At 37.6% G+C, this 26,365-nt stretch overlaps 1 protein-coding gene across 4 annotated transcripts; it reads right to left on the bottom strand.

Annotated features, from left to right (window-relative positions):
- Positions 1-783: 783 nt before the first annotated feature.
- LOC106068168 (uncharacterized) lies at positions 784-25,354 on the bottom strand. Of its 4 annotated transcripts, none has more exons than XM_056029040.1 (4): positions 13,078-13,224; positions 12,411-12,538; positions 2,183-5,030; positions 784-1,522 (listed from the first exon to the last, which is right to left on the bottom strand). In XM_056029040.1, exons 3-4 carry the CDS (start codon positions 2,351-2,353, stop codon positions 974-976), a joined length of 720 nt encoding a protein of 239 aa, XP_055885015.1. In that variant the 5' UTR covers positions 2,354-5,030; positions 12,411-12,538; positions 13,078-13,224; the 3' UTR covers positions 784-973. The 4 variants fall into 4 exon arrangements, with proteins under 4 accessions (XP_055885015.1, XP_055885017.1, XP_013082932.2 ...); XM_056029042.1 differs by lacking the exon at positions 12,411-12,538 and adding an exon at positions 5,470-5,610 and having other exon boundaries at positions 13,078-13,206; XM_013227478.2 differs by lacking the exons at positions 12,411-12,538; positions 13,078-13,224 and adding an exon at positions 25,183-25,354.
- Positions 25,355-26,365: the final 1,011 nt, after the last annotated feature.

Below are 26,365 nucleotides of genomic sequence, written 5' to 3'. Positions count from 1 at the left end.
TAGACAATGGCGTAGGACTTAATGACTGAGTGATGTACAGGAACATTTTGTTTCGTTCATTAGTTCCCTTTGTGGTATCTATCAACAGTGACACTAGGAACTCAAGCTGGTCAGCTGGTCAACGCGCCAACAAAAACATCCATACACCGGAACCTTAGGGCCTTCACAGGAAATAAGACAGATCCTTCCAAAAGAATCCCAATATCAAGGACTTCGTTCGCCCACAACAGAGGACAATGAACAACCCAGTGATGGTCAAGTTTGGACAGTGTTAACGTGAAGTGTTGTGTAAACCTGGAACTTGCGATTTTTGTCTTATGTGTTGACTCTTTTACTGCTCGTAACTGTTATATAACTCATACTTAACTCTATCTTCCAAATTTTGTTCTTTGATAAAATCTACTCTATTGTTCAGTCTATTTATATCTATATGTCTCTCCTATCCTGTGGGCTACGATCATAGGTCCGTGAAGTGAACCAGGTCACAGAGAGGAAGACTCGGTGGATATTCCAGGCCCATGCTGTCCTGACACTAACAGGGAGTATCTATAGAATCATTGTGAACCACGGTGGATTAGGAGTGGAATGAAATAGCAGAAGCTAATGAATGATTTGTCTTTTCTTGGTTAATATTTCTTTTGTATACAGAAAATGTTGCAATGAGACTTATTCTGCTGGCTCTATTACACGCGTGATTTGTATTGAGAGTAACGTAGCGATAAATAACTGACATTGTCATAGGTACAATGAACAATAAAAATAGAACCAAAAAAACCTTTTCAATTCAATTTTGAATCATTCATGTAATTAATTATTAAGATATTTAGCCTTATAAATCAGCTTTAGCAAATGTAATTCGTTCTCAAAGCTGATATTGTGTCTCTGCCAGGGATAATATACAAGAACAGTCAGTTTTATAAATATTTTTTTTTTGGCTTGGAAGGCATTTGTCTACTCTTTGTAACAGTCTTGTTTACACTTTATACATTAAGTCAAAGTCATCCTCCTCTATAAAGTCAACTTCTTCCTCTGACTCTTCACTTTCATCTTCTTCTGACTCTTCAGTTTCATCATACAAATCTTCAGTTTCATCATACAACTCTTCAGTTTCATCATACAACTCTTCGCTCATGTCCTCAACTTTCTCCTGATTATTAACTGCTCCATTTTTTTTCCGATGAGAAGAGGGAATTATGGGAACGGACGCTAAGCCCCCAGTCTTGCGCTTTTTACTGTTGGTTGACGAGCTCGGGTTCAAGTCTTGTTTCATTTCAAATGACTTTGTCGTCTGATTAAAACACTTTTCGAAATGCTGGCTGCCATGACTATTTTCACTTTCCCCAAAGGTCGTGTTTGCGTGCTTCTTGTAGTTGGGTTTTCCATCAGAAGAGATTGCACTATTAACAGTAGATTCACACTGGCATTTTTTAAGCACTTTTCCGCACCTTTTGCATTTGAAGAGTTCCACTTTGTAAGGCTTGTAGAAATTGTGACAACGCCGACATCTTTGTTTGTCATTGAACTGAAATGAACAAAACATTTTTGACTTTGGTCTGGACTTGTATAGTTTGTGCACGATGACTTTAAAATGAATAAATTTTTTAATTATATAAAACTATTTATCTAAATATTGCATTACATTTTGCTATGCATAATTGTACATAAACTCCAATCAGCCTTTTGACAGCTGCGCGGCTGGTTGGGAACCTATTCTGCATGAGAGATGACCGCATGCCAAAGGCGATCTTCTTTGGCAGCTTCAAGGACAGAGTAACAGAGGTGACCCCGTAAGCGCTATAAAGATCAATTCAGGTTGCCATTTCGCCCTCACTGGCATAGAGGAAAGTAGCTGGCAGCAGATGACCCCTGAAAGCTTCCAAACAGGCTGTGGGACACACATTTGAGACTTAAAGAAAAACCAGAGAAAAAAACGAGAAAATATGTCGGTTGCATCTGGGTTTTCGTTGTCATGGGAAACACTGCACTCATCCTTTATCTTCGGAATGGAAGACAGTGCCATTAATTCTAACAATTAAGTACAATGCTATTTTCTTTTTAGTTTATTACAATACTCTGAGTTTTGCTGAAAAAATAAATCTAAGGATTTCTTATATAAAGCGAAATGTATTTTTAAACACTCAAATGTAGATTTCTAGCTATGAATTTCAGAAAAATATTTTACCTCCAATGTAATGGGATCTAATTTAATTCTGGTGCTTTTCCAAAACTTGTTGCACATTTGGCATTGATACAATCCACAATAATTGACTTCGTTGTATTGGTTCCCTTTTGGTACTGCGGTAGCCATAACGACCATAAATAAAGTATCCTTGAGAGAGGACAAGTGACACATGTAAAGACACAGAACGTCTCTGCAGTTAATGTCTACACAGTGCTAGGCGCTGTTTGATCACGTCATCTTGTAATCTTATTGCGTCAGATTTTTTGTTGGAAATATTACGTCATGTATGAAATTGAAAGTCCAACTGGTCTAATGAATTCTGAGCTAGTCAACACACATCTGTATACATAGTGTATTACTGAAAGGAATACTCTAGAGACAGTACCAATTATTTTAATACTTTACACACTCTAGACAAAGATTGAACCCATTCCTACTAATTGTTTTACTTTGGTCGCTATCATCATTCATAAAATGTTAACAGCATATTACGGAACACGTCCGCGAACTATGACCCTAAACGAATGATATTGACCTATTGAAATATCTTCTTATCAATAATTGCCCTACATCGATTTAATCTGACGATGGAAATATAATTAGAACACTTCAATGCACCTAAACTCTATTTTTTACAATCAAAAATATAAATAGACAAACAAAACAAGTGACATAAAACTTTTTAAAATTTTTATAAACAATTCCTCCTTTAAAAATCAGCTGCATTTTCGTATGACTCTTTATTGTACACTAAATAACTCATGGAAATGAGAGATAAAAAAAAAAGGAATATTTTTACCCCGTCCCAATGGCCCCCTCACCACGAAAACAAGACTCCATGTTAGGTGAACGTGGAAATGTACTCAGAGTATGTACAATTGTAATGACAGACTTCAAGAGTCAGACTTACAAGACGGTGCCCAAATTGTTGCTAACCAAATTTAATGTAGAAGATAATATTTCAAAAAATTATAACGGTCAATTAGAGTTTTCCTTATGTGGCCAATTAGCAAGCAATTCTTTTCTCAGAGATATACATCAACTGTCAAATTTATAGGAAAATCGTTTAAGCTGTTATCAAGATCCGTGTATAGGTCAGAAAAAAAGGCGTTGCATCAGAATTTTTAAAGATCTAAAATATCATGATATCGTATTTTCCATCTTTTCTAGTTTGTGCGGACGGACAGACAGACAGACCACATGAAACCAATAGCGGCTAAAAACATTAAAAAAAACATTAACATGAGAACAAGAACATTGCTAATTTTTTTTAAATTATTGGCTGCAGGTATTACGATGAATTTTTAATAAAAAAATTCTATCAATTATAAATGGTCACAAAGGATATTTACTACAAAAAGTCATATTGACGTTAGCAATTTAGATCTAATTCTATGAGACCATATCAGTCATTTAGTTCAGATCAAAACTATACAATATATATATAGCGGTACCTTCGAGACACTATTGTACAATGCAGTGAAAAAGAGAAGCAAACAATATAATAAAATATCTTTTTTTAGAAAACAACAACAAAGCTTATTATAAAGGGAAGAACTACAAAAATCAGGGCCATATATCTAGATACATTAAACATAGTTACGAAGCAGTAGGCAGGTAAGACATATACATGAATTAGATCAATCGTATGTACATGTTCATAGTGAATAGGTTCAATTCGAAATAGTCAATCAGTAATAGTAAATGGTGTTTATGTACACAGTTCACTAAGGTTCACTAATGTTAGATAAGATCAAAGTGTACTTCACTCAAATAATTGCATCTCAGACCTATATATTGAATACAGTAAATTGATTTTTTTGATAGCCTTCATAACCCTTTTTTTTTCAAACTGTTGAATTCTATTTAAGCAAATAAAAGAATGAAAAATGATTAAATATATAATTAAAAGAAAAAACGTTACGTGCTAATAAAATTGGATCGGAACTGATTCAGATTAGATTGGATTTTATCTGATCGGAACTGATTCAGATTAGATTGGATCTTATCAGATCGAAACTGATTCAGATTAGATCGGATCGTATTGGATTGGAACTGATTCAGATTAGATCGGATCCTATTTGATTGTAAATGATCTAATCGTCATTAAAAAAAAATATTAGTGTAACACTATAGACTTTGGTGACAGTTTCAGGCATCTCCAGATTGTCAAACCAACCTTTTCCCACGAGGAGAATGTTAAACAGTGTAAGTCAATAGTAGGAATAGAAAATATGAATTTCATTCGCGATCACCTCTTTTAAATCTGAAAAACTGTACTTTAAACATTGTATAGCTTACACTGGACAATTGTGTGACACAATGGAATTCAATACAAAATAAAATAAAGAATTAACATTCTGGTTGGTACACATATATATATGTTTGTCTCTCTCTCTCTCTCCTTTCTCTCTGTATAAATATAGTCTATTGCAATGACACTAAGGTTATCTTTTGAATGTAGAAAGTCTGAAAGTGGACATTGGAATAAGATGATACATGGTATGTATGGTTTATAAGCTATACCACATGGTATATAAGTTACACTACGTGGTATATAAGTTACACCAAAAAACGGTATGTAAGTTGCACCCTTTGGTATGTAAGTTGCACCCTTTGGTATGTAAGTTACACCACAGTATTAAGACCACGATCAGTTTCTTCGAAATCCACATTTCAAACCAGCTTTACACTTGCCACACAGGTCACTGCGGTGGTTCTTGTTGGGGTCAACATGCCTTCTCTCACATTCACAATCTGTTTGACCACATTGTGAGCACTTGATATTTTCTAGACGGTAAGGCATGCACATAATACGACAGTCTTTACACTCTTGTCCATAGGCGGCCTGGGGAGAATAAGAAGATTTAGTACTAGAGTTAGAGTCAGATGTGCACAACTGAATGAATCTAACACCCGAGAAGTACCATAGCCACTGAATGAATCTAACATCCGAGACGTACCATAGCAACTGAATGAATCTAACACCCGAAACGTACCATAGCAACTGAATGAATCTAACACCCGAAACGTACCATAGCAACTGAATGAATCTAACACCCAAAACGTACCATAGCAACTGAATGAATCTAACACCCGAAACGTACCATAGCAACTGAATGAATCTAACACCCGAGAAGTACCATAGCACCTGAATGAATCTAACACCCAAGACGTACCATAGTCACTGAATGAATCTAACACCCGAAACTTACCATAGCAACTGAATGAATCTAACACCCGAGACGTACCATAGCACCTAAATGAATCTAACACCCGAAACATACCATAGCACCTGAATGGTTCCCGGTCACTTCATCCCCGGTCATTTCATCCCCGGTCATTTCCTTCCCCGGTCATTTCATCCCCTGGTCATTTCATTCCCGGTCATTTCATCACCTGTTATTTTCATCATCTGATCATTTTATCTAACAAATAGTAATTGTAGAAATCATTAAATGAACAATATTTAATATATTCATTTTTTATTTAAATGACAAAAAGTGTAACACATTAGATAAGAACAAAATTAAAATTAACAAGATTGCAAAGAGAGTTTGTGTGATGAGAGTTTGTGTTATCACACAAACTCAGAGGCGGCCCCAATCAAATTCACCAATGGACGAGAAATATATTCAAGCCAAAGTCTTGTTTTGATCGTTTCAAGAAATTGTAAAAATTTGGCGTTTTTTTCACATAAAAGCAAACAGTGCAACATGTCTTTGATAAGACTCTTCTAACTCTTCTGGAATAAGTAGAGTAGCGTTAAGTGTTCACATAACATCAGCATGGAAACCTCCCGATACAGTGTCGCATCTAGTGCGGTAGCTCAGGATGTCACCCCTCTCCATCAACTTTCTTGAAATATGATACAATAAACACTATTGCTAGCTAGTTCTTGTTGAACCAATACAGTGAGCTGATTACCTACTTTTATTGATTTTTACTCAAATGTAAAACCCCAATGTTTATTATATTTATTCAAATGTTATTGCAAATTTTACAATAATATTTAATTAAAATTACAAACGGATTTAACATCATATGAACAGGTTTCCTTTGTTTTACTTTAAGACAGAAGTGGTATAACGTTGTGCTGTGTCATTTACACTTATACAACCATCTAGATGTGTCTAGGCATATTTGACCATATATCTAGAGATTTTATTATTACATTTTCCCATGTGTCTGCTTTTACCAAGTTATAATTTTTCCAACTTGGTTGTCACCCCCAAAATGGTGTCGACCGGTGCGGACCGCACCCCTTACACTCCTCCCCCTAGTGACGCCACTGCTCCAAGATATGTCTCGAGATTTTATTATTATCTTTTTCAATGTGTTTGCTTTTGCCAAGTGATAATTTTGCCAACTTGGTTGTCACTCCCAAAATGGTGTTGACCGGTGCGGACCGCACCCCTTACACTCCTCCCCCTAGTGACGCCACTGCTCCAAGATATGTCTCGAGATTTTATTATTATCTTTTTCAATGTGTTTGCTTTTGCCAAGGGATAATTTTGCCAACTTGGTTGTCACCCCCAAAATGGTGTCGACCGGTGCGGACCGCCGCCCCCCCCCCCATGACGCCACTGCTCCTAGATACCCACTTCTTCCCAACAGTTTCGATTAATATATTGGAGTAGACGTAGTAGGAAATAAAAAAAATGAGTCCGCACAACTAAACAGGTTTCCCATGCGAACAGTTTAGGCCTAATATACACTATTACCCACTAGTAGGCCTACTAATCCTGATAATAATCGCTCTATTTACTTAATAGGTCTAGACTAGATCCAGAATATAGAATATATCTAGAATCTAGATTTCTAGACTATTTCTAGATATAGTCTAGATCTAGATCTACATCTAGGCTAGATCTCTAGACTAGTTCTTGATCTGGATCTAGACTTGATATAGACAGAAATAGAAATATAATCGATAGAACTAAAATCTAGAACTAAAATTCAGACTAGAATTGTGATCTAGGCTAGAACTAGATTTCTAGACTATTATTTCATTTTCAAGAAAGAGCGATTGAAAAATAAACTCAAGTGAAACATGGTCGTACATCCACCACTACTAGCAGCGGCACGGTCATAATTATTCTAATCACACTTCTATCTCTTAAAACATTTCCACTACTTGCACCACGCCTTGGCCTTTGATGATCAGCGGCACGGTCATAAGTATTCTAATCACACTTCTATCTCTTAAAACATTTCCACTACTTGCACCACGCCTTGGCCTTTGATGATCAGCGGCACGGTCATAAGTATTCTAATCACACTTCTATCTCTTAAAACATTTCCACTACTTGCACCACGCCTTGGCCTTTGATGATCAGCGGCACGGTCATAAGTATTCTAATCACACTTCTATCTCTTAAAACATTTCCACTACTTGCACCACGCCTTGGCCTTTGATGATCAGCGGCACGGTCATAAGTATTCTAATCACACTTCTATCTCTTAAAACATTTCCACTACTTGCACCACGCCTTGGCCTTTGATGATCAGCGGCACGGTCATAGGTATTCTAATCACACTTCTATCTCTTAAAACATTTCCACTACTTGCACCACGCCTTGGCCTTTGATGATCAGCGGCACGGTCATAAGTATTCTAATCACACTTCTATCTCTTAAAACATTTCCACTACTTGCACCACGCCTTGGCCTTTGATGATCAGCGGCACGGTCATAAGTATTCTAATCACACTTCTATCTCTTAAAACATTTCCACTACTTGCACCACGCCTTGGCTTTTGATGATCAGCGGCACGGTCATAAGTATTCTAATCACACTTCTATCTCTTAAAACATTTCCACTACTTGCACCACGCCTTGGCCTTTGATGATCAGCGGCACGGTCATAAGTATTCTAATCACACTTCTATCTCTTAAAACATTTCCACTACTTGCACCACGCCTTGGCCTTTGATGATAAGTTATCAGCGGCACGGTCATAAGTATTCTAATCACACTTCTATCTCTTAAAACATTTCCACTACTTGCACCACGCCTTGGCTTTTGATGATCAGCGGCACGGTCATAAGTATTCTAATCACACTTCTATCTCTTAAAACATTTCCACTACTTGCACCACGCCTTGGCCTTTGATGATCAGCGGCACGGTCATAAGTATTCTAATCACACTTCTATCTCTTAAAACATTTCCACTACTTGCACTACACCTTGGCCTTTGATGATAAGTTATCAGCGGCACGGTCATAAGTATTCTAATCACACTTCTATCTCTTAAAACATTTCCACTACTTGCACTACACCTTGGCCTTTGATGATAAGTTATCAGCGGCACGGTCATAAGTATTCTAATCACACTTCTATCTCTTAAAACATTTCCACTACTTGCACTACACCTTGGCCTTTGATGATAAGTTATCAGCGGCACGGTCATAAGTATTCTAATCACACTTCTATCTCTTAAAACATTTCCACTACTTGCACTACACCTTGGCCTTTGATGATAAGTTATCAGCGGCACGGTCATAAGTATTCTAATCACACTTCTATCTCTTAAAACATTTCCACTACTTGCACCACGCCTTGGCTTTTGATGATCAGCGGCACGGTCATAAGTATTCTAATCACACTTCTATCTCTTAAAACATTTCCACTACTTGCACCACGCCTTGGCCTTTGATGATCAGCGGCACGGTCATAAGTATTCTAATCACACTTCTATCTCTTAAAACATTTCCACTACTTGCACCACGCCTTGGCTTTTGATGATCAGCGGCACGGTCATAAGTATTCTAATCACACTTCTATCTCTTAAAACATTTCCACTACTTGCACCACGCCTTGGCCTTTGATGATCAGCGGCACGGTCATAATTATTCTAATCACACTTCTATCTCTTAAAACATTTCCACTACTTGCACCACGCCTTGGCCTTTGATGATCAGCGGCACGGTCATAAGTATTCTAATCACACTTCTATCTCTTAAAACATTTCCACTACTTGCACCACGCCTTGGCCTTTGATGATCAGCGGCACGGTCATAAGTATTCTAATCACACTTCTATCTCTTAAAACATTTCCACTACTTGCACCACGCCTTGGCCTTTGATGATCAGCGGCACGGTCATAAGTATTCTAATCACACTTCTATCTCTTAAAACATTTCCACTACTTGCACCACGCCTTGGCCTTCGATGATCAGCGGCACGGTCATAAGTATTCTAATCACACTTCTATCTCTTAAAACATTTCCACTACTTGCACCACGCCTTGGCCTTTGATGATCAGCGGCACGGTCATAAGTATTCTAATCACACTTCTATCTCTTAAAACATTTCCACTACTTGCACCACGCCTTGGCCTTTGATGATCAGCGGCACGGTCATAAGTATTCTAATCACACTTCTATCTCTTAAAACATTTCCACTACTTGCACCACGCCTTGGCCTTCGATGATCAGCGGCACGGTCATAAGTATTCTAATCACACTTCTATCTCTTAAAACATTTCCACTACTTGCACCACGCCTTGGCCTTTGATGATCAGCGGCACGGTCATAAGTATTCTAATCACACTTCTATCTCTTAAAACATTTCCACTACTTGCACCACGCCTTGGCCTTTGATGATCAGCGGCACGGTCATAAGTATTCTAATCACACTTCTATCTCTTAAAACATTTCCACTACTTGCACCACGCCTTGGCCTTTGATGATCAGCGGCACGGTCATAGGTATTCTAATCACACTTCTATCTCTTAAAACATTTCCACTACTTGCACCACGCCTTGGCCTTTGATGATCAGCGGCACGGTCATAATTATTCTAATCACACTTCTATCTCTTAAAACATTTCCACTACTTGCACCACGCCTTGGCCTTTGATGATCAGCGGCACGGTCATAATTATTCTAATCACACTTCTATCTCTTAAAACATTTCCACTACTTGCACCACGCCTTGGCCTTTGATGATAAGTTATCAGCGGCACGGTCATAAGTATTCTAATCACACTTCTATCTCTTAAAACATTTCCACTACTTGCACCACGCCTTGGCCTTTGATGATAAGTTATCAGCGGCACGGTCATAAGTATTCTAATCACACTTCTATCTCTTAAAACATTTCCACTACTTGCACCACGCCTTGGCCTTTGATGATCAGCGGCACGGTCATAAGTATTCTAATCACACTTCTATCTCTTAAAACATTTCCACTACTTGCACTACACCTTGGCCTTTGATGATAAGTTATCAGCGGCACGGTCATAAGTATTCTAATCACACTTCTATCTCTTAAAACATTTCCACTACTTGCACTACACCTTGGCCTTTGATGATAAGTTATCAGCGGCACGGTCATAAGTATTCTAATCACACTTCTATCTCTTAAAACATTTCCACTACTTGCACTACACCTTGGCCTTTGATGATAAGTTATCAGCGGCACGGTCATAAGTATTCTAATCACACTTCTATCTCTTAAAACATTTCCACTACTTGCACTACACCTTGGCCTTTGATGATAAGTTATCAGCGGCACGGTCATAAGTATTCTAATCACACTTCTATCTCTTAAAACATTTCCACTACTTGCACTACACCTTGGCCTTTGATGATAAGTTATCAGCGGCACGGTCATAAGTATTCTAATCACACTTCTATCTCTTAAAACATTTCCACTACTTGCACTACACCTTGGCCTTTGATGATAAGTTATCAGCGGCACGGTCATAATTATTCTAATCACACTTCTATCTCTTAAAACATTTCCACTACTTGCACTACACCTTGGCCTTTGATGATAAGTTATCAGCGGCACGGTCATAATTATTCTAATCGCACTTCTATCTCTTAAAACATTTCCACTACTTGCACCACACCTTGGCCTTTGATGATAAGTTATCAGCGGCACGGTCATAATTATTCTAATCACACTTCTATCTCTTAAAACATTTCCACTACTTGCACTACACCTTGGCCTTTGATGATAAGTTATCAGCGGCACGGTCATAATTATTCTAATCGCACTTCTATCTCTCAAATGATTTTTCTCTACTTCCACCAAACCTCGGCTTTTGATCATTAGGCCTAAGTCATGCGCAGGATAATATAATATTACACCCCCCACATCCAATAGAAGCGCTGTGGCTAAGTACACACCCAGATGTACAATATATTATAAGATTTCTCATCAAGAGTGCAAAGTGGAAGAGGAAACACTATAAACACATTAATAACATGTCAAAAAATATCAAAAAGCATTCTTCATAATCAAATTTATAAATTAGATGAAATGAGAACTTAAAGCCAAAGCCTTCCTTAACAGCACAATTAAATAATGAAAGAGAAAAATATTTTATTGGGGATGAAATGACCGGGGGATGAAATGACGGGGGAGGAAGTGACCGGGGATGAAGTGACCGAGGATGAAGCGACCGGTAACCAACTGAATGAATCTAACACCCTAAACGTACCATAACAACTGTCACTGAGCTAGGAATAGGAATGAAAAGTAAAACCAAACCAAACATCGGATTGAAAATAACAATAGTAAGAAAGCCTTTAAACATATTGCAATGCTTTGTAACAAAAGGGTTCTCCCCCTATCAATGACATTAAATTATTTTGTATATATTGTAACCTCGTTAGTCTTCATTTGGTTTTTAGGGTATTTTGAAGAGACACAAGCAGAAACGAAACTGGAATTGTATTTCCTAATGATCTTAATTACCAAAATGCTTAAAAACAATTAATACGTTCAGCCTAATGTTTAAAGTTGCCAATCAATGCTTAAAAACGACACGTAATTAAATTGGTGTTGAAAGAAGTCAAAGTCTCTCAGAAATCAGTTTCGGCGGTGATTCACGAGCGCATTGTGCGGCCTGTACAACGATTGGCCAATTTGACTTTTCGAGAGATGACCATTGGAGCGTGTCCCAAACATTTGCATGTTGAATGTTCTCGTCAAGTTGTGGCCTGTTTCTGAAAGTTAGAGCCCAGCACTTGATCTTTACATCTAGGACTCAAAACTACACCAAGCAATAAACACAACTATTTCTTTCTTAGAAATACTCGTAACTTTAAACAAACAAAAAAAACAAACCCAGCAGTTCATAAAGCAAAAAATAAAATAAAATAACACGACATAAAAATAATATATAGTAAAAAAAAAAAAAGAACAACAACAAAAACAATGTATAGACCACAACTCTAAAAAAAAAAAAGCGAATGTAAAAAAACAACAACCAACCCCACGTTCTCCTGGCTTGCCGTACACATGAGAGCTCTCACATTGTTTCCTGCAGTCTGGGCAACGGAAATACCCGTACATCCTACGGAGATTTCCATTTCCTCTTCTAGGAAACATTTTTAATCACTCTGTTAATTTTAGAAATGGAAGAATACGTGGGATAACAATTACATTCAATTGAAAACACAGAAAACATCCTACACAGTTTAATGTGAAAACAGAAAAACAAAACAACATCATTCTTCAATGGTTTGATAGAGAAATGCGACTTTTTAGCTGTGTCTAGACCTGGGCTTAGGTCAGAACAGAGATGTTTTAGTATTCATACATTTATTACAGAAGGTCAAGGACAGGATTGATCGTAACTAATAAGTCTGTTTTCGAGCCAATCCTATGTGTATAAACTTGATCCCAAACGATTAGGCTTACATGCCATTCAATGCAAGCAAACGTCAGTCCGTTTGTACATGAAGATAAGAAATAATTAGTTAGTAAATTTAGTATTATTTGTCAACATCAACAGAAGTTCTCAAAATTTAGGGCTATAGAAATAATGTAGCCATTTACATGATTTACATCTAACTCAAGAGATTATGTGTTTCTTTATACATATATATTTGTATATGATCATAATGCACTATAAATAGCATATTAAAGCGTGACTTACATGTTGATAACAAAACAGAGTAGAGTTTAATACATTGAAGATAGTGACACACCAATGACTGATCAGGTAGAGGCAGAATGACTAGTTGTACATTTGTTTTAGGTTTCTCATCGTGTCTAAAGCTCAATATTCCAGGAAATACTTCACAGTGTTTCAGTTTCATTTTTTTTACGTTTTAAAATACCTAGTCCTCTTTATACTTCATTGTTTTAAAATACCTAGTACTCAGTTTACTTTATAGTTTTAAAATACCTAGTCCTCTTTATACTTCATTGTTTTAAAATACCTAGTCCTCTTTATACTTCATTGTTTTAAAATACCTAGTCCTCAGTTTACTTTATAGTTTTAAAATACCTAGTCCTCTTTATACTTCATTGTTTTAAAATACCTAGTGCTCAGTTTACTTTATAGTTTTAAAATACCTAGTCCTCTTTATACTTCATTGTTTTAAAATACCTAGTCCTCTTTATACTTCATTGTTTTAAAATACCTAGTCCTCTGTTTACTTCATTGTTTTAAAATACCTAGTCCTCTTTACACGTCATTGTTTTAAAATACCTAGTCCTCTTTATACTTCATTGTTTTAAAATACCTAGTCCTCTTTATACTTCATTGTTTTAAAATACCTAGTCCTCTTTATACTTCATTGTTTTAAAATACCTAGTCCTCTTTATACTTCATTGTTTTAAAATACCTAGTCCTCTGTTTACTTCATTGTTTTAAACTTTCTAGGTCTGACCCAGTGTGTATATATATTGATATCCAATGTAAGAAGGTCCTGATAGCTAGTGTGTACATGTCCTAATAGCCAATATGTACATGTCCTGATATCCAATGTGTTCATGTCCTGATAGCCAATGTGTTCATGTCCTGATATCCAATGTGTTCATGTCCTGATATCCAATGTGTACATGTCTTGATATCCAATGTGTACATGTCCTGATAGCCAATATGTACATGTCCTGATAGCCAATATGTACATGTCCTGATATCCAATGTGTACATGTCTTGATATCCAATGTGTACATGTCCTGATAGCCAATGTGTTCATGTCCTGATAGCCAATGTGTTCATGTCCTGATAGCCAATGTGTTCAAGTCTTGATAGCCAATGTGTACATGTCCTGATAGCCAATATGTACATGTCCTGATATCCAATGTGTTCATGTCTTGATAGCCAATATGTACATGTCCTGATAGCCAATGTGTTTTATTTCCTGATAGCCAATGTGTTCATGTCCTGATATCCAATGTGTTCATGTCCTGATATCCAATGTGTTCATGTCCTGATAGCCAATGTGTTCATGTCCTGATAGCCAATGTGTTCAAGTCTTGATAGCCAATGTGTACATGTCCTGATAGCCAATATGTACATGTCCTGATATCCAATGTGTTCATGTCTTGATAGCCAATATGTACATGTCCTGATAGCCAATGTGTTTTATTTCCTGATAGCCAATGTGTTCATGTCCTGATATCCAATGTGTTCATGTCCTGATATCCAATGTGTTCATGTCCTGATAGCCAATGTGTTCATGTCCTGATAGACAATATGTACATGTCCTGATAGCCAATGTGTTCATGTCCTGATAGCCAATATGTACATGTCCTGATAGCCAATATGTACATGTCCTGATAGCCAATGTGTTCATGTCCTGATAGCCAATGTGTTCATGTCCTGATAGCCAATATGTACATGTCCTCATAGCCAATATGTACATGTCCTGATAGCCAATGTGTTCATGTCCTGATAGCCAATGTGTTCATGTCCTGATAGCCAATGTGTTCATGTCCTGATATCCAATGTGTTCATGTCCTGATAGCCAATATGTACATGTCCTGATATCCAATGTGTTCATGTCCTTATAGCCAATGTGTTCATGTCCTGATAGCCAATGTGTTCATGTCCTGATATCCAATGTGTTCATGTCCTGATATCCAATGTGTTCATTTCCTGATAGCCAATGTGTTCATGTCCTGATAGCCAATATGTACATGTCCTCACAAGGCAGGGCAGAACGCTCGACAAATGCTACGTAAACATTAAGCAGGCTTACAAATGTAAAAGTTTGTTCCCACTTGGAGAATCCGACCATGTATTACTCCATCTTATACCAAATTACAAACCCAATCTTAAAACTACAAAGAGAGTTATAAAAACGGTCAAGATGTGGTCTGAAGAGGCTGTAGAAAAACTACGAGGATGCATTGAGAAAACTAACTGGGAAATCTTTATTGAGAACTGTCCAGACATAAACGAACTAACAGAAACTGTTACCTCATATCTATCATTCTGCGAGGAGTTAACAATTCCAACAAAAACAATACAAGTCTACGGAAACAATAAGCCCTGGATGACCAAAAAAATCAAACACCTTATTACTGAAAAGAAAACAACGAAGAGTTTATAAATGCTAAAAATAAACTGAGAAAAGCAATAATTGAGGGGAAAAAAACATACAAAGAAAAAATTGAAAATTTCTTTGCCAAGAACAACTCAAAACAATGCTGGGAGGGATTAAAGAAAATAACGGGCTGCGCCTCAAAACGAAAACAAATTTTAGTGGCTGATGATGAGAAATTCGCCAACGAACTAAATTATTTTTATTCTCGTTTTGACAAAGAAGATTTTGTTGATCTACACAAAGAACTTTTCAACACTCTGTCCAAAGGAAAACAAGAGCCCTACGTCAATTTTGTAACGGAGGATGAAGTGACATTGTTATTTAAAAGAGTAGACGTAACAAAAGCTTGTTGACCAGACAAAATTAGTGGCAAGCTGATCAAGCTATGTGCGGAGCAAATTTCTTCTTTCTTCTGTCATATCTTTAACCAGTCATTGCAAACGTGCGTAATTCCAAACATCTGGAAAACTTCAGAAATCATACCAGTGCCTAAGAAACCAAAAATAGATTGCTTAAATGATTTCCGCCCAGTAGCACTAACACCTATTGTTATGAAATGTTTTGAAAAATATATCCTTAAACAACTTGTAGCAAAAGTCAATAACAGCCTAGACCCTCACCAATTTGCATACAAAGCAGCTAGAGGAACTGAGGATGCCATTCTATTGCTTTTGGACCAGCTTTATAAGCATCTCGATATACCCAAAACATATGCACGAGTCCTCTTCGTAGATTTCTCCTCGGCTTTCAATACCATACAGCCACATCTAATGATAAACAAACTGAGTAACTTAAATGTAAGCCCTTACTTGCAAGCATGGGTTCTAAACTTTTTAACCCAACGGCCCCAGTATGTTAAAGTCAACAACACCAAATCGTCAACTCGAGTACTATGTACGGGTGCTCCACAAGGTTGTGTACTTTCTCCTGTACTATACACTCTTTACACTAATGACATAAGAAGCATCTATGACTCAGTTAAACTCATTAAATTTGCTGATGATACTGCCATAGTCGGTCTTATTTCAGGAGACGAAACTCAGTATCGAAGCTCGATAGAAGAGTTTACAAACTGGTGCACCGACAACTTTCTAGAACTGAATGTAACAAAAACTAAAGAACTTATAATAGATTTTAGAAAGAAAAAACAAACTATACGTGAACTGCAAATAAACACTACATCTATAGAACAAGTAAAGGCATATAAATATCTAGGCGTTATCATCAACAACAAGCTTTCATGGGAAGACCACCTTGGAACTCTGACAAAGAAAACAGCCCAGCGACTCTTTTTTCTATACAAACTCAACAGTTTTAAATTAAACAAGAAGATCCTTGAGACATTTTACGGCGCGACTGTACAAAATCTGCTAACATACGGAATAAGTTGTTGGCAAGGCAACGCCTCATCTAAACTGTTGCAACGTCTAGAAAACATCATTAAAAAAGCATCAAAAATTACACTCACAACATTACCACATTTAAAGGAACTTTTTGAACAAACGTGCCTAAGAAAAATCGAAAAAATCTTGGAAGACAACGGCCACCCGCTCCATCAGAACTACGCCAGGTCGTCGCGAAGTGGGCGACTGCTGTCAATCAAAACAAGAACGGAGCGGTACAAAAACTCGTTCGTACCTCACTCGGTCAGACTCTATCACCGCCACTCATTGATCAGGGAACATGAAATGCACCAAGATACCTGTGTGTAGTCGCTGAATGAACTCTTTATGTTGTCTGTTGTATTTATGTGTATTTTTCTGTTGTGTTGTCTTTATATGAGAAACGAGTCCTTGTAATCACAACAAATTTCCGTAAGGATCAATAAAGCAGTCTTAGTCTTAGTCCTGATATCCAATGTGTTCATGTCCTGATAGCCAGTGTGTTCATGTCCTGATATCCAATGTGTTCATGTCCTGATAGCCAATGTGTTCATGTCCTGATAGCCAATGTGTTCATGTCCTGATAGCCAATGTGTTCATTTCCTGATATCCAATGTGTTCATGTCCTGATAGCCAATGTGTTCATGTCCTGATAGCCAATGTGTTCATGTCCTGATAGCCAATGTGTTCATGTCCTGATATCCAATGTGTTCATGTCCTGATAGCCAATGTGTTCATGTCCTGATAGCCAATGTGTTCATGTCCTGATAGCCAATGTGTTCATGTCCTGAAATCCAATGTGTTCATGTCCTGATATCCAATGTGTTCATGTCTTGATAGCCAATGTTTCTAAGTGTTCCCTACTCTAAATTATTTAAGTTCTTAGATTATTTGATTGCCCACTCGTGTGAAGCCCACGACAACAGCAGATGGTCAGTGATGTCCCGGTCTGTGTGTCCTGGGTATCATCTCCGTGGCGAGTCCTATGGGACCAGACATTAGCAGTGTTATCGTGCTCTGTGGTCAGAAACATTATTATTTATATCATTGTCGTTATTTTTCCTCTTTACCATCTTTGCATTTACTTAATTTAAAGTTTTGGCTAGAAACTCTCTTGTCTTCAATCTCAAATAGGCGTATTACCAGAAAAAGTGGCTCGTTGATCTAAAATGATCTTGTTTCTTTGTAAGGTATTTCATAGCCTCCTTGACAATCTTATCATTCAATAGCATTATTTCAAAAGCATATCTATTATATGCGTGTTATTTAAAATGAAATATTTTATTTAAATTCATTTTAAAAAGGGGCGTTTTTTCATTAGCTAAGTTTAAAAAGAACGCAAGAATGTCATTACGAGATTCCCGCTGTGAACTAGTTTGTACAAGGTTTATATCAACTCTGTCGGGTTAAAAGTGTGTACACATTTTTTTTCTCCCATACCCATACTAGAATCAAGTTGAAACTTCCCACAATAATTAATAGGCTTAGAAAAGGCATGTATGAAAAAAAACAGTAGCCAATCAGACAATTAATTACTGGTAATTAATTATTTTGTTTAATACTAACAAGGGAAACTAATGCTTCAGTGTTTAAAGGTATGGCTAAATTTGTTGGGTTCATTCCCCTTAAATAATTGTTAACACTATTTCTCCCTCAAGTATTCCATCAAGTTGATGCTTCTAAAAATAATTTATTGCACCTAACAAGACATGAATCAATAAACAAAAATACTCAATTAGTCAATGAATTATTGTAATTATTTTGTTTGATATCAAATTAGGGAAATGACTTGTACATATAGATAGATAGATAGATATTTAGGTACGGCGTTGTCCCCCTTTAGATAAACCCTTTTTTTTTCCCGGGATGTCGATATTCAACCGTTATTATTATTTGAAAATTAAGATTTTGTATTAGAAAATAAATTCAGCTCTGCATTTTATTCATTATTTTACGAAACTTGCAACCTATGGCATATTTATATGCCAGTGACTATAAAAGTAAATAAGGTATTGAAACATTCGGTTAAAGGGGACATTCGTCCGATTATTACAATGTATTACATGAAAGCTGACAACGCCTTTTTTTATCGCGCATACGATTGGCGTTTCCGTATTGATATAACACACACAAAGACGATTTTGTCTATTTTTCAGGAGATTTGTATGAGTTTTCAGGAGATTTTAATAAGTGCAGGACATTTCAAAGAATTCTTCGTATATATTTTACAATTAATAATTACACATAGAATTAGCGCGGGGACTATGAAAGCGCGGGGCCCACTGTGACCGCATAGGTTGCAGTGGTCTAAGACCGGCCCTGTTTATAGATACCGATAGAGCTTGAGGTATATTAGATTCAGTCTAGACCGAGGAGGGTATAGACCGAGGACTACTTGCTAAAAAGTTACTGTGTATTTAGATTCTCGTATGTCTCAAAACAACATTAAATTAAAAAACAACACATTTTTCTTCTGGAATCTTTATTATAGTCAACGAGAATGGAACCCTCCAAAACATTCAGGTCAATGAAAGGTCGGGGATTTGGAAATCCAAACAAAGAAAGAAACAAAGTTCTTGGTTAAAAAAAAACATTTAATAAAAAGTATATTTTAATATTAAACTTAGTTCATTATTTATAATATATTTAACCTATTAATTTGCTTTGAATGACTGGCAGTTATTTCTCATTGCTACATGGAACTCGAACAATATTTTATTCAAAAAGTCATTTGAAATAGATTAGGGATAGGAATTTATTGAATCTCTTCTACTGAAATAGATTAGGGATAGGAATTTATTGAATCTCTTCTACTGAAATAGATTAGGGATAGGAATTTATTGAATCTCTTCTACTGAAATAGATTAGGGATAGGAATTTATTGAATCTCTTCTACTGAAATAGATTAGGGATAGGAATTTATTGAATCTCTTCTACTGAAATAGATTAGGGATAGGAATTTATTGAATCTCTTCTACAACATATCAAGTAAGTCTGATGTAATATCAATATGTAACTCAGGTGTAAAATGGAATATCTTTAATGGCAGAAGAATTTAAAAAAATTCTTGGGTGAACATTGAATAGTTCGAAGGTCAAAGGTTACACCAGCTTTCCAATCTTACCAAATTGTCAGGAAAAAAAAATTGAAACCAAACTTTTGGCACGAATTTCGTTTTCTGATTAGGTTTGGGGGGGGGGGGGTAAACGATAGGAACGACTACTCGTGTCAGGTTTAAAGCTTTTCAATCCTCTTAATAAATGAATTTGTATTGTGTCACCAAGGAGAAAACATGACAAACCAGCCACTAGCCTATCTCACTGCCTTACTATCTCACTGCCTCACTAACTCACTGCCTCGCTAACTCACTGCCTCATGATTGAAGTGAACTTCTTATTGTTGACAACTAGGGCGAGATCTACGTTCATATGTTGCTACTATTCACTGGCATATACAATATTTTATCTTTTATACCTATAGATCTTCATTAGTCATGATTAGGATGATTGGTTACTAACGAGCGCAAAAAGTCAACTATCACCAACACACAATGATTGCTCCTAGTGATAGTTGACTATCGTGCATATGTCTGTACACAAACTTGCATCTGACGTGACCTCATTTGAACATACCAGGTTTTCTTTTCTTTCACAGATCTATTAATTCAAACAGTGTTCTTCATAGCATGCATGATAACATCCGAATTAGTTTCAGGGGAGACAAGTAGTTTCCAAGAATCCTATTTATTTAATGACATACACAAGACTGTTATCTCAACAATCCTTTTTAAGTTCCTTTGTGTCCTGAATACCAAAAAGCTAAAAATAAATCCTGCTGGGTCATCATATGGACCGATTATTGTTGACCCGATGCACAGTTATGAGCGATGTCAACATTGTAAAGGGTCCCGCCCAACTTAATTATTCAGAATGAGTCTTAAGAGCTTCAGTGGAAGGAGCTCAGTCGCATGTATTGTTAGGGTTTGAACCCTGGACAACGAGAAAGATGTAGGAGGCTTAGAAACGATGCTAGGCCAACTGGGATTAAGATTGACTACGCTCGAACTTATAAGTTAAAGAATGTCACTAAATTAAATAAATAGTACAAAGTTGCAGGCAAGTATTTTTTGGGTGGAGAGAGTATTCTTTAACAATACAGTCAAGACGGCGGTGCTTTAACAATACAGTCAAGACGGCGGTGCTTTAACAATACAGTCAAGACGGTGGTGCTTTAACAATACAGTCAAGACGGTGGTGCTTTAACAATACAGTCAAGACGGTGGTGCTTTAACAATACAGTCAAGACGGTAGTGCTTTAACAATACAGTCAAGACGGTGGTGCTTTAACAATACAGTCAAGACAGTGGTGCTTTAACAATACAGTCAAGACGGTGGTGCTTTAACAATACAGTCAAGACGGTGGTGCTTTAACAATACAGTCAAGACGGTGGTGCTTTAACAATACAGTCAAGACGGTGGTGCTTTATTACATGTAATGTGAGTGTAATAAGTGTTAAGGGAATGCAACAGCACTTCTATAGGTTACAGAACATCCGTTGGCATACATTACATAAAAAATAAGTGAAAATATACAAGGAATAGTCCATGTAAGTCTCTGTTGAACGAAATGCTCCCAGATCTCAGTAGCATGGCTTTCCAGCTTGGCATTGGCCACATAGATCTCAGTAGCATGGCTTTCCAGCTTGGCATTTGCCACATAGATCTCAGTAGCATGGCTTTCCAGCTTGGCATTGGCCACATAGATCTCAGTAGCATGGCTTTCCAGCTTGGCATTTGCCACATGGATCTCAGTAGCATGGCTTTCCAGCTTGGCATTGGCCACATAGATCTCAGTAGCATGGCTTTCCAGCTTGGCATTTGCCACATAGATCTCAGTAGCATGGCTTTCCAGCTTGGCATTGGCCACATAGATCGCTGCGATGGTTTCTTTCAGGGTCTATATGTCTGGACTCACAGCTACAAACAGTCTGGCCACATTTAGAACACTTGAGTCTCTCTACACGGTGAGGGAAACACATCTCATTACACTCACTACACTCTTGGCCATAGGCAGCCTACAAGAGACAGCAATTGGATTGGCCTTGGTTTAATTCTTTATATTAAACAAGAAAAATATATACAATACTTTAAAAAAAATACAAAGCTTAAACCGTTATTAATTGTAATTGTATCATTTAGTTTGGAGAAAGAAGAAGGTATCTGAGTGAAGGTTACCGTGATAGCTTTTAAATGTAATAAAAAAAATTGTACTTCTGTAATGCGAACTCTAGGCATCAAGCCAATACACTACCCACTGTGCCAGCGAAGTGCTTATGAAAATAGGTTTCATAACTATCTATTGTTATTTTTCAAACTTTTAAGCGACAAAGTATTAAGGGGAATAACTAAACTAATACCCCTACATTGTCAAGTGCAATAGCTCTTTCTCTCTTAATTGACGATACCATCGTTGATTTGACCTTATTAAATTTTATAAACTTTATTTTGTGTTCTATAAAAGGAGAATGCATTCCCCTTTAATTCTATACCAAATAAAACATTTTCTGATAACAAAGGACTAAGCTATTGAAGCTTAATTATAACAGGGGAGTGAACTAGTATTGAGCAAAATGAAGAAATCTGTCGAGACGTGGGAGAATGCTTACAGAGAGAAAGAGTTATATTTCCCTTGTTCGACACCAAACCAAAAAAAATTAAATAATTAATTACCTACAATTGATGAACTAATTGGATTGCTTTTTTAAAAAATTAATTCTAGTTTTGTCAGGTACATGTTATTATTGTGTTTAGTATCAACTTGATCCGAGAATGCTTGTGGGAGAAATAACATGTTGAAACTTCTTACCAGACAGACATACCAACAGATAGACAGGCTGAGAGAATGAGTTGATAAAAGCTTTATAATAAAAATGTGTCAATAAAACAGCCGGTTTTAGCGTGTGTCTATCAGCGACGATTAAGCCCCCACCAGATGAGGCGAACCGGGCTAGCCTTAACCTCTCTGAATGTAAAGAGATGAGGCGCACCGGGCTAGCCTTAACCGCTCTGAATGTAAGGAGATGAGGCGCACCGGGCTAGCCTTAACCGCTCTGAATGTAAAGAGATGAGGCGCACCGGTCTAGCCTTAACCTCTCTGAATGTAAAGAGATGAGGCGCATCGTGCTAGCCTTAACCTCTCTGAATGTAAAGAGATGAGACGCACCGGGCTAGCCTTAACCTCTCTGAATGTAAAGAGATGAGGCGCACCGGGCTAGCCTTAACCTCTCTGAAAATGTAAAGAGATGAGGCGCACCGGTCTAGCCTTAACCTCTCTGAATGTAAAGAGATGAGGCGCATCGTGCTAGCCTTAACCTCTCTGAATGTAAAGAGATGAGACGCACCGGGCTAGCCTTAACCTCTCTGAATGTAAAGAGATGAGGCGCACCTGGCTAGCCTTAACCGCTCTGAATGTAAAGAGATGAGGCGCACAAGGCTAGCCTTAACCTCTCTGAATGTAAAGAGATGAGGCGCACCTGGCTAGCCTTAACCGCTCTGAATGTAAAGAGATGAGGCGCACAAGGCTGGCCTTAACAGCTCTGAATGTAAAGAGATTAGGCCCACCGGGCTAGCCTTAACAGCTCTGAATGTAAAGAGATTAGGCCCACCGGGCTAGCCTTAACCGCTCTGAATGTAAAGAGATGAGGCCCACCGATCTAGCCTTAACCTCTCTGAATGTAAAGAGATGAGGCCCACCGAGCTAGCCTTAACCTCTCTGAATGTAAAGAGATGAGGCGCACAAGGCTAGCCTTAACCTCTCTGAATGTAAAGAGATGAGGCCCACCGAGCTAGCCTTAACCTCTCTGAATGTAAAGAGATGAGGCGCACAAGGCTGGCCTTAACAGCTCTGAATGTAAAGAGATGAGGCCCACCGGGCTAGCCTTAACCTCTCTGAATGTAAAGAACGACTAATTGTGTGTGTGTGTGCGCGCGTGGGTGTTCGCATGATTGTAAGAAGGCTGCAGTAGGGCAGTATTAGGAGCATTAGAATGAATAAGGGTTACAGTACTAACCAGTATTAGGAGCATTAGAATGAATAAGGGTTACAGTACTAACCAGTATTAGGAGCATTAGAATGAATAAAGGTTACAGTACTAACCAGTATTAGGAGCATTAGAATGAATAAGGGTTACAGTAATAACCAGTATTAGGAGCATTAGAATGAATAAAGGTTACAGTACTAACCAGTATTAGGAGCATTAGAATGAATAAAGGTTACAGTACTAACCAGTATTAGGAGCATTAGAATGAATAAAGGTTACAGTACTAACCAGTATTAGGAGCATTAGAATGAATAAAGGTTACAGTACTAACCAGTATTAGGAGCATTAGAATGAATAAGGGTTACAGTACTAACCAGTATTAGGAGCATTAGAATGAATAAGGGTTACAGTACTAACCAGTATTAGGAGCATTAAAATGAATAAAGGTTACAGTACTAACCAGTATTAGGAAAGACAACATCTTGGCTAATTGTTTACTATGCGACCATACAAAGTCAGCTTACATATAAAATTACTTGTTGTCAAGGCAACGTGTCACCCCAACTGCTGCATGGCTTGAGGACAGTCTTGTTAGAAAAAGGGTAAACAAACAACCCTAAACCATATTAGAAGGAACTTTTTCAAGATGTCTCAGCAAAGTCGGAACAAATCTTAGAAGACTGTTAGGACATGATTAGGAATTAGTTATTTGTTTCGGGAATAGGGCTAAGTTTTACTTAGAGACGATGACGTAAAGTGGGTTAAAAAACAAGAACGCTCTAAGTGACGCTACAAAGAAGACGCTTCTTGTAGAGCAGTAGAATAGATATACGGATTTACGGACATAGCTGACATCGGACGATTCCCTTCTGATTATTAAATATATTTGTAGAACAACATCAGCGTCGACTACATATTTTGATTGTTTCGGCCTTTCGCCGGTGTTACTGAAGTAGTTCGAGTTCAGTGTTACTTCCAGTCAGACGTAGATCTACACTAGTTATATTTCAAAGAATCAACACCGCGCAGAGGCCTTAACAAGACACGCCCTCAAGTTCTATCATAAATATGTCAAACCGTCACGACCTTGGTGGAATCTATCCGTTTAGCCAAGAACCAACAGCTACAAACCTTTGTAACCTCTGTATCAGCGCTACAATATGAACAAGTCTCACGAGAGAGCTACAACAGCTACAGTATGAACAAGTCTCACGAGAGAGCTAAAGCAGCTACAGTATGAATAAGTCTCACGAGAGAGCTACAGCAGCTACAGTACTCACCTCGTAAGTTCCAGGTTTGCAATAGACGTGGGAACTCTCCCATTCTTTGTCACATTCAGAGCATTCGAACAAGCCGTATATTCGCCGGAGTTTCCCGCTGCTATTATTGTTCCGGTAACTGCCCCTGCCTCTTCTCGATCTATACATAGTGGCACGATGGAACAATGAGAATCTGAAAGGGAAATGACAATAATATATAAAGCGTTCGTAACAAAAAAACAACAACGCTGTTTCTCATATTAATTAATAATGGTGTAAACTTAGGTCAGACAGACTCAAACTAGTGGATTCAATTTGGATGAAAAGACGTCTTTAGAAGATGATCTCCCCTTCAGACTGATGACAAGACAACAGACATACAATACTGTTGGACTTTGGGTTAGCTTCTCCTACACAGTTCGTAGCAGGGCCGGCCCTAACAATGGCAGGGTCTTATGCGAAATGGATTGCGCAGGGCTTAGTCAGGGTAGGGATAAGGATAATATGTAAAAATTAAGATTTTGTATTAGAAAATAAATAAATTCGTCTTTGCATTACATTTTACATTTTAAAGCTGACAATGCCGTTTTTTTTAAAACTTGCGTATACCAGATTGGATGACATCCCAGAAAATCACAATTTCCTTGAGTATTTCGTAAATTTTGTAATTTCAGGAGATTCCAAGATATCCTGAAAATTCAGGAGGTGCGGGAACCTTCAATTATAAGTTGTAATGGTTTACTTTAATAATTTACAGCAAAAATTGGTGGGGGCCTATGAATGTGCGGGCCCCACTGCGGCTGCATAGGTTGCAGTGGCCTAAGGCCGGCCCTGGTTCGCAGGTTAAACTGTTCCTAAGTGCCACCACAGACGTTTTATCTCTGCCGACGTTACTTTAAAACGATTGTCCCAGGAACGGAGTCACACATTGCTTCACATTGCTACACATTGCTACACATTGCTACACATTGCTTCACATTGCTTCACATTGCTACACATTGCTTCACATAGCTACACATTGCTTCACATTGCTACACATTGCTTTACATTGCTTTACATTGCTACACATTGCTTCACATTGCTTCACATTGCTTCACATTGCTTCACATTGCTACACATTGCTTCACATTGCTACACATTGCTTCACATTGCTACACATTGCTTCACATTGCTTCACATTGCTACACATTGCTACACATTGCTA

Source organism: Biomphalaria glabrata, chromosome 5, assembly GCF_947242115.1.
Source record: "Biomphalaria glabrata chromosome 5, xgBioGlab47.1, whole genome shotgun sequence".
In the NCBI taxonomy this organism is placed as follows: Eukaryota; Metazoa; Mollusca; class Gastropoda; family Planorbidae; genus Biomphalaria; species Biomphalaria glabrata.
This window is presented reverse-complemented; position numbering and strand designations above follow the sequence as displayed.

Bases quoted from the DNA above. Each gene is read 5' to 3' on its own strand.
- LOC106068168 (XM_013227478.2), bottom strand. From the start codon at position 2,353: ATGTGTCACTTGTCCTCTCTCAAGGATACTTTATTTATGGTCGTTATG. The intron at 1,523-2,182 runs GTAAAATATTTT...TGTTCATTTCAG, and splicing joins TAGATCCCATTACATTGGAG to TTCAATGACAAACAAAGATG.